The sequence below is a fragment of the Saimiri boliviensis genome, chromosome 6 (assembly GCF_048565385.1).
Source record: "Saimiri boliviensis isolate mSaiBol1 chromosome 6, mSaiBol1.pri, whole genome shotgun sequence".
Classification (NCBI taxonomy): Eukaryota; Metazoa; Chordata; class Mammalia; order Primates; family Cebidae; genus Saimiri; species Saimiri boliviensis.
In genome coordinates this window covers 43885516-43897795 of record NC_133454.1, presented here as the reverse complement: position 1 = coordinate 43897795, position 12280 = coordinate 43885516, and the positions used below count along the sequence as shown (strand labels likewise).

Sequence of the window (12280 nt, the reverse complement as noted above, 5' to 3'; positions counted from 1 at the left end):
TAATACTTGGTGATCTTTCTTGTCCCTGCACCTTTACCAGTGCTGTCTCTTCTACCTAGAAATCCCCCTTCTTACCCAGCTCTTAGCCTCAGTCTGGTTCTTATTTAGCCTTCAAACTTAACTCAAATGTAACTTTATCCTAGGAAGCATTTTTAACCAAAGGTGGCTAAGTTGGGTATTCCAGTTTTATTGTTTTCTTTAATTCTTAGTGATACCTATGCTACAGCACTTAACACATTACATTGTAGTCTAAATGCACTGATTATAGAGAACTCACTAAATGCTCTCATCAGATCAGCCTTTTCTTAAGCTAAACAGTACACATCTATTGATGTAGGCTTAAGTTGCATTTTGACTTCTTTTTTTTTTTTTTTTTTTTTTTTGAGACGGAGTTTCGCTCTTGTTACCCAGGCTGGAGTGCAATGGCGCGATCTCGGCTCACCGCAACCTCCGCCTCCTGGGCTCAGGCAATTCTCCTGTCTCGGCCTCCTGAGTAGCTGGGATTACAGGCACGCGCCACCATGCCCAGCTAATTTTTTGTATTTTTAGTAGAGACGGGGTTTCACTATGTTGACCAGGATGGTCTCGATCTCTTGACCTCGTGATCCACCCGCCTCGGCCTCCCAAAGTGCTGGGATTACAGGCTTGAGCCACCGCGCCCGGCCTGCATTTTGACTTCTTAAGGCAACCTCTTGTGTCATGTTATAGCTACTCTATTATTTTTATGTTCTTTCTCTAGTTCATTCCGTTTAATGGCCATTTGGTATCTATCTCTTGCATAAACCTATTTTATTTATCTCCTATCAATGGACTTTTAAGATGTTTTCAGAGTTTTTGATCTGACATATATGTTATGAGGAATATCTTTGTAAATGCCTCTGTGTGGACCCATATGAGAATTTCTTTGGAGGATTATTCCCAGAAGTCTTTGGATATATTGGGTATACATAAGAAGAAAGTTTATACTTCCACCATTATTTTTTCTGTTTCCCTCACAACACTACCAGTGTTTGATACCATGTGATAGTTGAACTTTAGCCACTATGATGGATTTAAGGTGGTATCTCATATCATTCTTTTGCTTTATTCTGATTACTAATAAGTTGAGAATCCTCTCTTGTAACTATAAATAATATTTTCCCTTCCATGAATTGCTTATTCATGTCCTTTTCTTATATCTCTATTAAATTTCCTGTCTGTTGAGGTGTTATACTTTTATTAGTAACTCATTACATGTGTCTTTATAGTCTGACACTTGTCTTTATCTCTAAGTTAATACCAGAAAAAAACATTGGTGAAGTTAAGCATCCATTTATGATAAAAGCTCTTAAAGGCTGTCTTTAGTATAAACACCATGGGTTTCCTTTAAAGCTGTGAACAGAACAAGTATACTCATTCCCACCCTGTATATAGTAAGCCAATGTTTCCGACACCAGTAAATTAATTATTAATTAAACTTTTCCCCACTGACATCTGATTATACCTCCACCATAGACAAGGTTCCATACATATGTGATTCCAGAAAATTTAGTAAGACAATGCAGCCTGGGCATGGTGGCTCATCCCCATAATCCCAGCATTTTGGGAAGCCAAGGCAGGAGGATAGCTTGAGTCTAGGAGTTTGAGACCGGCCTGGGCAACATAGTGAGACCACGTCTCTAGAAAATAAATTTTTACAAAGTAGCCAAGTGTAATGACAGGTGGTCCAACTCCTTGGGAAGGTGAGGTAGAAGGATTCCTTAAGTCCAGGAGCTTGAGGCCGTCATGAGCCGTGATCATGCCACTGCACTCCAGTCTAGGCAACAAACAGGGAGACCCTGTCTTAGAAAAGGAAAGAGATAGGTGTAAAGATTTAAAGAGAGGGAACTCAACTGTTATGGAAAATGATGTGATTTTTCACAATAAAGCCACAAAGAGTTAATAAAGAAATTAATAGAACTAGGCCGGGCGCGGTGGCTCAAACCTGTAATCCCAGCACTTTGGGAGGCCGAGGTGGGTGGATCACAAGGTCGAGAGATCGAGACCATCCTGGTCAACATGGTGAAACCCTGTCTCTACTAAAAATACAAAAAATTAGCTGGGCATGGTGGCGCGTGCCTGTAATCCCAGCTACTCAGGAGGCTGAGGCAGGAGAATTGCTTGAACCCAGGAGGCGGAGGTTGCGGTGAGCCGAGATCGCGCCATTGCACTCCAGCCTGGGTAACAAGAGTGAAACTCCGTCTCAAAAAAAAAAAAAAAAAATTAATAGAACTAATAAGAATGCGGTATGGTTGCCAGGTATGATTAATTTACTGAAATTTTGTTTTTAGGTGCCAACAAGAAGTGCCTATTAAATGTAATAGAAAATAAGATACTGTTTATAATAACCACAAAAGTGGTAAAGTATAAAGGAAGAAACCTAACCAAAAATGTTGGAAATGGAGAATAGTTGAAATCTTTCATGAAGGATATATAAATAGAAGAGAACCATGTTCATAGATTTTAAGATTTAACAGTGTAAAGATTGCACTTCTTCACAGTTGAATCAAAAATTCAATATAGTTTCCCTTAATCCCAGTAGAATATTTTGGGAGATGGGAAAAACTATTAATGAAATCTTTGAGAAAGAATGAAAGTCCACAACTAGCTAAGATAGAAGAGCAGAGGGCAGACTTGTTCTACCAAATAGTAAAATATTGCAAAGCCACAGTAATTACAAAGACAAATTGAACAAGATAGTTTAGAAGGAGACCTTGTACATGGTAATGTAATGGTAACATCAGAAGTTAGAACAAGATGGATGGTATAATATATGAAATGTATTGATCATTAAATATATAAGAGAGAGAGAAAAAAGTAGATCCCTTCCTCATTCAGAGGGTGAACACCAAGATGATTAAAGACCTCAAAGTAAAAAGTTGAACAATTAAATTCTGGAAGAATGTATAAGAATATTTTTATGACATTGGGATAAAGGATTTCTTTTTTTTTTTGAGACAGAGTTTCGCTCTTGTTACCCAAGCTGGAGTGCAATGGCACGATCTCGGCTCACTGCAACCTCCGCCTTCTGGGTTCAGGCAATTCTCCTGCCTCGGCCTCCTGAGTAGCTGGGATTACAGGCAGGCACCACCATGCCCAGCTAATTTTGTTTGTATTTTTAGTAGAGACGGGGTTTCACCATGTTGACCAGGATGATCTCGATCTCTTGACCTCGTAATCCACCCACCTCGGCCTCCAAAAGTGCTGGGATTACAGGCTTGAGCCACCGCACCCGGCCCAGGATTTCTTTTTTTTAAATGAGAAGACTTCGGGCACAGTGACTCACTCCTGTAATTCCAGCACTTTGGAAGGCCAAGACAGGAGAAACGCTTGAGCCCGGGCACCAGCCTAGGCAAAATGACGAGACTCTGTCTTTACAAAACAGTTTTTTTTTTTTTTAATTAGCCAGCTGTAGTGGCATGCACCTATAGTCTTAGCTACTTGAGAGGCTGAGGTGGGAGGATCACTTGAGTCCAGGAGGTTGAAACTGCAGTGAGCTATCATCATGCCACTGCACTTCAGCCTGGGCAATAGAGTGATACCCTATCTCAAAAAATATATATATAGAAGAAAATAAAATGAGAAAAGAAACTGGGTGTGGTGGCAAGTACCTGCAATCCTAGCCACTTGAGAGGCTGAGGCAGGAGGATCACAAGCCAAAGAGTTTGAGACCAGCCTGGGCAACATAGTAAGACCCATCTGAAATAAAATTTTAAAATGAGAATTGCGTAACTTATAAATTGAAAATTTTTTTGGAGTGAACTACTCCAGAATTTTTAGTTCCTGTTCAAGAAGAGGTACCATACAAAAAAATAGCACCAGATTTTTACTCAGAACTTGGATGATTAAGGTACCTGGTTCTCAGACTTCTCTCCCTAAATTTTTTCGTCATTGTGAATTACAAAATGCCCACTTTGTAAACCTGCCTACCACCCTAACCGGCAAAGTTTTTTGATCATTTCCACTCCTTATTTTATTTATTTAATTTTTTGGAGCTGGAGTCTCGCTCTTGTTGCCCAGGCTGGAGTGCAGTGGCGTGATCTTGGCTCACTGCAACCTCCGCCTCCCGGATTCAAGAGATTGTTCTGCCTCAGCCTTCTGAGTAGCTGGGACTACAGGCGTGTGCCACCATTCCCAGCTAATTTTTGTATTTTTAGTAGAGACAGGGTTTCTCCATGTTGGCCAGCCTGGTCTTGAACTCCTGACTTCAGATGATCCTCCCACCCCAGTCCTCACAGTGCTGAGATTACAGGCGTGATTCACCGTGCCCAACCCAGATTTTTTTCCACCCCTAAGACTTATTTTTACTTCAACCACCCTGTCCCATAGCTACACGTTGAATTTTTCACTGTTTTATTAGACTTAAAAGATTTTAAAAGGTCATTGATGTGTCTCAAAACACTCTCATTTCCATTTACCCAATGAATTCCTCTTCAACCACTGGTAACTTCTCTTACTTGAATCTTCACCTTTCACCTGAACTTCTGTCTTTCCGGATTCACTTCCTTTACTAAACAGCCTAGAGCAGGCGTCCCCAAACTGCGGCCCCTGCGGGCCGCATGCAGCCCCCTGAGGCCATTTATCTGGCCCCCCTGCTGCACTTCAGGAAGGGGCACCTCTTTCATTGGTGGTCAGTGAGAGGAGCACAGTATGTGGCGACCCTCCAATGGTCTGAGGGACAGTGAACTGGCCCCCTGTGTAAAAAGTTTGGGGACGCCTGGCCTAGAGCCTATGAGCTACCACATTAGCCACTTTTGCCAGTACTCTTAATAACCTGCAAATCCATATTCTTCTACATACCCACCAGCTGCTCTACAACCCGTGATCTGTCCAGCCAACCATCTCAGCTTTTACACCTAGGCTTCTTAGCATTACCTTAGAAGTACGACCATTCCCTACCACTTAAAAATTTATTTCCCACCCACCTGCCACCTGGCAGTCATTTTAAGTGTCTGCCTGTCTGCTCCCTCTTCTATTCTTCCTTCAGACTGTTCCAATCTTGCATAGCACTTCTTCAATCTAGTCATACTCCTCCCACCCTTAGCTATTGGTTTTATTTTCCATTTTACCAGTATTCACTTTCTTTTATTTTATTTATTTTTATTTTTTTTACACTTCACTTTCAAATCATCACTTCCATTCAGTACATACCGATCCTACTTCCAAAATCATCCTTCTTTCTTAAAGAAATAACTCATTCTTTCTAAGGTTAATGCAGTCTACTTACGCTCCAGATTCTATCTTCTGTACATCTTTCAACTTTTCTTTTTTGGCTTCCCTCTCGGACTGTAAACGTAGGTTTGTCCTAGCTGCCAAACTTTTATCCCCAACCTCTCTTAATCTCCCATTTCTTCAACCAAATTACTGTCTTTTCTCATGTTTCCACTGAAACTGTCTACACTAGGATCACCAGTGGCCTCCTAATATTGCCATATGCATTGAAATTTTTCCATTCTTACCTGACTTTGCTTTCCCTATAACTGTTGTTACTATGGTGGCTTCTGGAGCCATACCTAAACGATTATGCTCCTCCCTTGCTAATTTTGTATGACTCAAGACCTTCAAACTCTACATATTTAAGCCTCACCTCACCTCTCCTTCTCAAAGACTTCTTCTGCCTAGGTTTTTTCCCCCTTGGTTAATGTCACAATTGATTTTTTCCTTTACTTTTGTGTTTCCATGTAAATGCCCATTATTGTTTCTAAGACCCTCATCATCTCTTACCTGGAATATGGTCATCTACTTCGAGTTTCTGTTTGTAGTTTTCTCTCCTCTTTATTCCATCTTCCACATTATTGCCAGATTGATTTTCTGAAAACAAACCCTATTCATGCATCTTCCCTATTTAAAACTCTTAAAGAGGCCAGGTAGGGTGGCTCACACCTGTAGTCCCAGCACGTTGGGAAGATGAGGTGGGTAGATCACCTGAGGTCAGGAGTTTGAGATCAGCCTTGCCAGCATAGTGAAACCCCTTCTCTACTAAAAATACAAAAATAAGCTGGGGCGTGGCAATGTGCACCTGTAATCCCAGCTACTCGGGAGACTGAGGCACTAGAATCACTTGGACCCAGGAGGTGGCAGTGAGCCAAGATCACACCATTGCACTCCAACCTGGGCAACAGAGCAAGACTCCGTCTCAAACAATTAATAATAAATAAAATAAATAAAACTCTTGAAAGATTGCTTCGGAAACCTTTTGCATAATACCTAACATTCTTCATAATGTCATCTTTGCTCTTTCTAGTTTTGATATCTTGCTGCTCTCCCACACAAATACTGAAGCTCGTGGAAATTAAAATATGGCTATTAAAACTCCAGAGCATGTGTTCTGAGTGGCATAGGCTTGTAAACATGTTAGGTACCTGTACAGAATTTTAAAATAGATATAATTGATTGTTTTCTGTAAGTGACTACCATTACGTGCTATATTGAGCATTGTAATTTGTAGATCCAAAGACCGGATTTATAATATTTGCTCATGCCTGTAATCTCAGCAGGCATGAGCAAATATTTGGGAAGCCCAGGTGGGCAGATTGCTTGAGGCCAGGAGTTCAAGACCAGCCTGGCCAACATGGCAAAACCCCATCTTTACTAAAAATACAAACAATTGGCCGGTTGCGGTGGCTCATGCCTGTAATCCTGGCACTTTGAGAAACTGAGGCAGGCAGATTACCTGAGGTTGGGAGTTCGAGACCAGCCTGACCTACATGGTGAAACTCCGTCTGTACTGGAAATATAGAATTAGCTGGGTGTGGTCGCACATGCCTGTAATCCCAGCTACTCAGGAGGCTGAGGAAGGAGAATCACTTGAACCTGAGAGGCAGAGGGTGCAGTGAGCCAAGATTACATCATTATACTCCAGCCTGTGCAACAAGGGGGAAACTCCATCTCAAAAAAAGAAAAAAAAATTACAAAAGATTAGCTGAGCGTGGTGGTGGACATCTGTAATCCCAGCTACTTGGGAGGCTGAGACAGGAGAATCACTTGAACCCAGGAGGCAGAGGTTGCAGTGAGCCAAGATTGTACTACTTCACTATAGCCTGGGCAGCAGAGCGTGGCTCTGTCTTAGTAAAACAAATGAAGTACTTGCCTGAAGTTGATGCATGTCATTTGCTCCATATTTGGATTTTCTCTGTAGCACTGGGGGAATAGCCATCTTGTATTTATTTCAAAGCTGTTTGTTAAAAGTTGGCATGTCAAAAGTGTTCTATTTGTACATTAGCTATCATTTTAAAATTTTTCTCATAATATGTGATCATTGTCATCTGTTCCATCCTCTTTAAGAGGAGTATATTCTGTCTCTCAGGAATGTTCATTTATAATTTCAGGAAAACAGGTAAATAATTTAGTGGATTCGTCAAGTCATTCAGCTGGATGTCATGCACAAAGGTGAGCATAAAGTAGTTTCTATCGTGGATTGTTTGAATGCTCAGATTTAAAACATAAAGGATTTCTTTATGCTGCTAGAAATATTTTTGTTTTGTTTTAGAACTGAAGTTTCTGACAAGAATATTGGCATAGATCTTGGGAAGAAATCAGAAGAAGTCACAGTTCCCTTACCAGAAGAGAATATAGTTGCAACTGCTAAACCGTGCCACAGACGTGTACTCTGTTTTGACAGCACTACTGCTCCTGTGGCAAATACACAGGGGCCAAACCATAAGATGGTGTCCCAAAACAAAGAAAGGAATGCAGTCTCTTTTTCTAATCTCGACTCACCCAGTGTGTCCTCCACCTTAAAACCCCCTTCTAATAATGCTATCAAAAGAGAGAAAGAGAAGCCTCCTCTGCCTAAGATTTTATCTAAATCAGAAAGTGCTGCTAGCCGGCATACTGCCATAAGAGAAACTCAATCAGAAAAGAAAGTTTCACCAACAGAAATTGTGCTTGAATCTTTCCATAAAGCAACAGCTAATAAGGAGAATGAATTATGCAGCGACGTAGAAAGGCAGAAAAATCCAGAAAATTCCAAACTGTCTATTGGGCAGCAAAATGGGAGTTTGCGAACTGAAAAATCTATAGCTTCACTGCAAGAACTGAACAAAAAACAAGGCACATCTTCAAACAGTAAAAATGGCCTTTCAGTAGGTACAGCTGTGAAAGATCTAAAACAAGAACAAACTAAATCCACCAGTTCTTCAATTACCACAGAGATGTTACAAGATGTACAGAGGCACAGCTCAGTAAGTAGGCTTGCTGATAGTGGTGATTTAGCTGTACCCCGGACACCTGGCTCAGGGGCAGGGGAAAAACATAAAGAAGAACCTATAGATGTTATCAAGGCCCCCTCTAGTAGGCGTTTTGGTGAAGACAGTAGCACATCAAAAGTAATGGTCCCTCCTGTCACCCCAGACTTGCCTGCCTGCAGCCCTGCCAGTGAAACAGGCAGTGAAAACAGTGTAAATATGGCTGCCCACACATTAATGATTCTCTCTAGGGCAGCCATCTCTAGGACTACTTCTGCAACTCCTCTGAAAGATAACACACAACAATTTAGAGGATCTTCAAGAAGCACCACAAAAAAGCGGAAAATTGAGGAATTAGATGAACGTGAGCGAAACTCTCGAACTTCTAGTAAAAATCTTACAAATTCATCAATACCAATGAAAAAGAAGAAAATTAAGGCAAGTTTGAAAGTTTTAATTTCAAAACCACAGCTTTTTTCCCTTTAATAATTAGAGAATTCAGCAGTTTTTGCCACAGCAACTTGCCCGTATGTTATGGCCAAGGCAGCTTTTAGTTTTGATTGACAAAACACGTTGTCCAGCATTGTTAATGTAGTATGCAGAAGGTGTCAAGGTGAAACAGCATTTTCAGAACAACTGCTGAAGCTACTACCTCAGCCTCCCAAGTAGCTGGGACTACAGGCAGGCACCGCCACGCCTGGCTAATACTCATTTTTTTTATAGAGACGGGGTTTCGCCATGTTGCCCAGGCTGGTCTTGAGGTCCTCAGCGCAAATGATTTGCATACCTTGCCCTGTCAAAGTGCTGGGATTACAGGCATGAGCCACTGCACCTGGCCTTACCTGTGTTTTTTTTTTAAGCATGGTTGTCTATACGAAGGGACTGCAGGGAGAGCACCGATGAATGAAAATCCATATATTTTCAATTTGTTTAGCTATTTAGTAAGTGGATTGAATAGAAAGAAATTGCTTAAAATATAGAAGAAGTATCAGGAAAATCATCTAAGCTTTGTTGCCCTGCAAGTCTGGGTTCAAATCCTGTATCTGCTGCTCATTGGTCCTGTGATGATAGTTAAGTCTGTAGCTTCTCTGAGTCTCAGCCTCATCAGTTGACATGGTTTGAGGACGAAATGTAGTATACATGAAGTAGCTGGTATATATTAGGTGTTTGGAACTGATAAGTACCTGTGAACTCTTAATATCTCTGTTAATAAAGCTTTTTAAGCAGTAATAATCACCTAACATAGAAAGCATGTTCTATCTTGTATCATTCAACATTCAGACACTCTGGATTTGTATGTCTTTTGCCGTAAACTAACATTCAGGTACCATTGAAGTATATTTAATTAACTTTGGGTTTGTATGTCTCTACTTCTCTATGGAACTAAAATTCTAATAGACTAAAAAAGTTTGACAATACTGTTTTAAGTGACTTACTAAGAAACTTTTTTGGCCTTGTTTGAGTTTATTTTTTCTTTTCTTTTTTAACAGAAAAAGAAGCTTCCTAGTTCATTTCCAGCAGGAATGGATGTGGACAAATTTTTGTTATCATTACATTATGATGAGTAAACATTCTGGACACATAAGAACAGTAGCTGTTCAAAACTCGTATCCCTTAAACTGAGTGTAGGGAATGGGATATTGACAGAATCTGAAAGCATGACCTGCACTTTCATTGTACTGAAATTTCACTTTATATCTAAATCATGCTGTTTCTGAAACAGCTTCCTAGTTTGTAAATAGACTTACTTGGCATATTTTTATTTGGGGAAAAACATTTGCAGAAATGTAAGTAAAGCCAGTCTGCAAAACTGTATAGCTTTGACAATTGCATATTGTAAATATTATGTAAATTTGTTGAAATAGAGGTTAAATCAACCTAATGTTCTTACACTGTGTTTTTTGACTTGCTATGATCCCTAATTTTGAGACTTAATCATCTGGAATAGTTTCTCACTTCTTTTGGAGGAAAATTATGCTTATTCTTATAAATTGCTTTCAGTAACTGTTCAACAAGGCATTTAAATACACAACCACTAAGTACTACAAAATGATAACCACCTCAACTGATAGTAAAATAGCTAATTAGAAATCAGCAGTTTGAGTTTTTTCCTAGAGTGAATACTACTCCTTATAATCGCTGTAAATATTGTATTTCTGGAATTTTACACTTTACCTGTTTCTTCTGGTCACTCTGTTCTCTTTGTTTTAAAGAGAGAATTTTGTAAACCATTTATTGAATGTTCTAATCTTTCATTTATAACTTCTAAGATTTTTTACAGAACTTTAAGTTGTTAGACTATTGAGCCATAAAAAGTTTGGTTTATAGTAGGTGACATATCTTGGTATGTACTTTTCCCCTAAATACTGGGGACTTAAAGAATTGCACTAATTCATAGAACTCTTTACATTATAGTGACCAGTGCACATATAATTTAAATCTTGTGTTCTGTTTGAAAGTTTATGTGGAGGATTATCTTCTGGTGTTACGTCCATCATAAGATGTAAAAAGAGAACTCATAGTTTTATATTTTAATTTAGTTTCTCCTACAGTGGGGTATGTGAAATAACTATATCTACAGTTAGATATAGTGCACTGTCTGTATTCCTTAAAGTGTTACAAAGAGTTTCTCTCAAAAGGTCCATAAGGAGAGTGAGAGGTAAGAGAGGTGCCTTCTCTGTATTAGACTCACATGTCAAGTTGAAGAATTGGTTTAAACTTTTAAATGATAAAAATTATAATTAGTACCTGACCAATTGTGCCTAGATATTGATATTAAAGTATGTTCTCTTTAGTACTTTTCTGTTCAATTAAATATCAGTATATTAGGGTTTTTTTTCTACAGGTGTATATTTTGTTAAAGAGTCACTTTGCTCAACCATTTTTTTGTACTGGGCCTTTAAAAAAAATAAATCCATCCAACTTTAATACCACATTTCTCAATGTAGAAATCATGTCTTTTTCATTGCTGAATCTTACTGCAAAAATTTGTGAATTTTATGATATGGCAGTGTTCTATTCCTAAGGAACTAAATATCATATAGTTAATGTTTATTTAACTCAGCTTGAGACTGTACTACAGTTAGTTTTGAATAAATATTTTCCACTAACTTCAAAAGTTTGAATTACTTTATATTGGCAATCTTGTTTAGAAACTTTGATTAAATTCCTTTGCAAGTCAGTTCTTACTCTTTTGGGGGTTCATACAATGCAGAAAATCACACGTTTTTCTTATTCAATTCATATTATATGTGCTAGGTACTGAAAATTCATAAACAAAATAAGTTTACTTTTTTCAAGATTCATAGTTAAGTAAGCAGGAACTGCTAAAGAAAGTCCAAAGATAACTTGTACTTGGAGCTTTTTTTTTTTTTTAATACTTTAGGTCTGGGGTACATGTGCAGATCATGCAGGTACATACTAATTAATGCACAGGTACATACATGGCAAAGTGGTTTGCTGCCTCCATCCCCCTGTCACCTTATCTGGCATTTCTCCCCATGTTATCCTTCCCCAACCTCCCTGCCCCCTGCTTTTCCTCCCCCAACCCCCACCAACAGACCCCAGTGTATGATGCTCCCCTCCCTCTGTCCATGTGTTCTCATTGTTCAATACCTGCCTATGAGTGAGAACATGCTGTGTTTGATTTTCTGTTCTTGTGTCAGTTTGCTGAGAATGATGGTTTCCAGATTCATCCATGTCCCTACAAAGGACATAAACTCATATTTTATGGCTGCATAGTATCCAATGGTGTATATGTGCCAGATTTTCCTTGTCCAGTCTATCATCAATGGACATTTGGGTTGGTTCCAAGTTTTTGCTATTCTAAACAGTGCTGCAGTGAACATACGTGTGCATGTGTCTTTATAATAGAACGATTTATAACCCTTTGGGTATATACACAGTAATAGGATTGCTGGGTCAAATGGTATTTCTAGTTCTAGATCCTTGAGGAATCACCACACTGTTTTCCATAATGGTTGAACTAATTTACACTCCCACCAACAGTGTAAAAGTGTTCGTATTTCTCCACATGTTCTCCAACATCTGTTTTCTCTGGATTTTTTAATGATCGC

The 12280-nt window shown here is 39.3% G+C and overlaps 1 protein-coding gene across 3 annotated transcripts in view; it reads left to right on the top strand.

Moving 5' to 3' along the window:
- Window positions 1–11322, top strand: part of NPAT (nuclear protein, coactivator of histone transcription) — a 67608-nt gene extending 56286 nt beyond the window's left edge. For all 3 annotated transcript variants that reach the window (XM_074400534.1, XM_003923742.4, XM_074400535.1), the window contains 3 exons: window positions 7347–7407; window positions 7508–8642; window positions 9695–11322. In XM_074400534.1, coding sequence (XP_074256635.1) covers window positions 7347–7407; window positions 7508–8642; window positions 9695–9772 — 1274 coding nt within the window. In that variant the 3' untranslated portion in view covers window positions 9773–11322. The remainder of the gene's footprint in view (window positions 1–7346; window positions 7408–7507; window positions 8643–9694) is intronic.
- The last annotated feature ends 958 nt before the right edge of the window (window positions 11323–12280 follow it).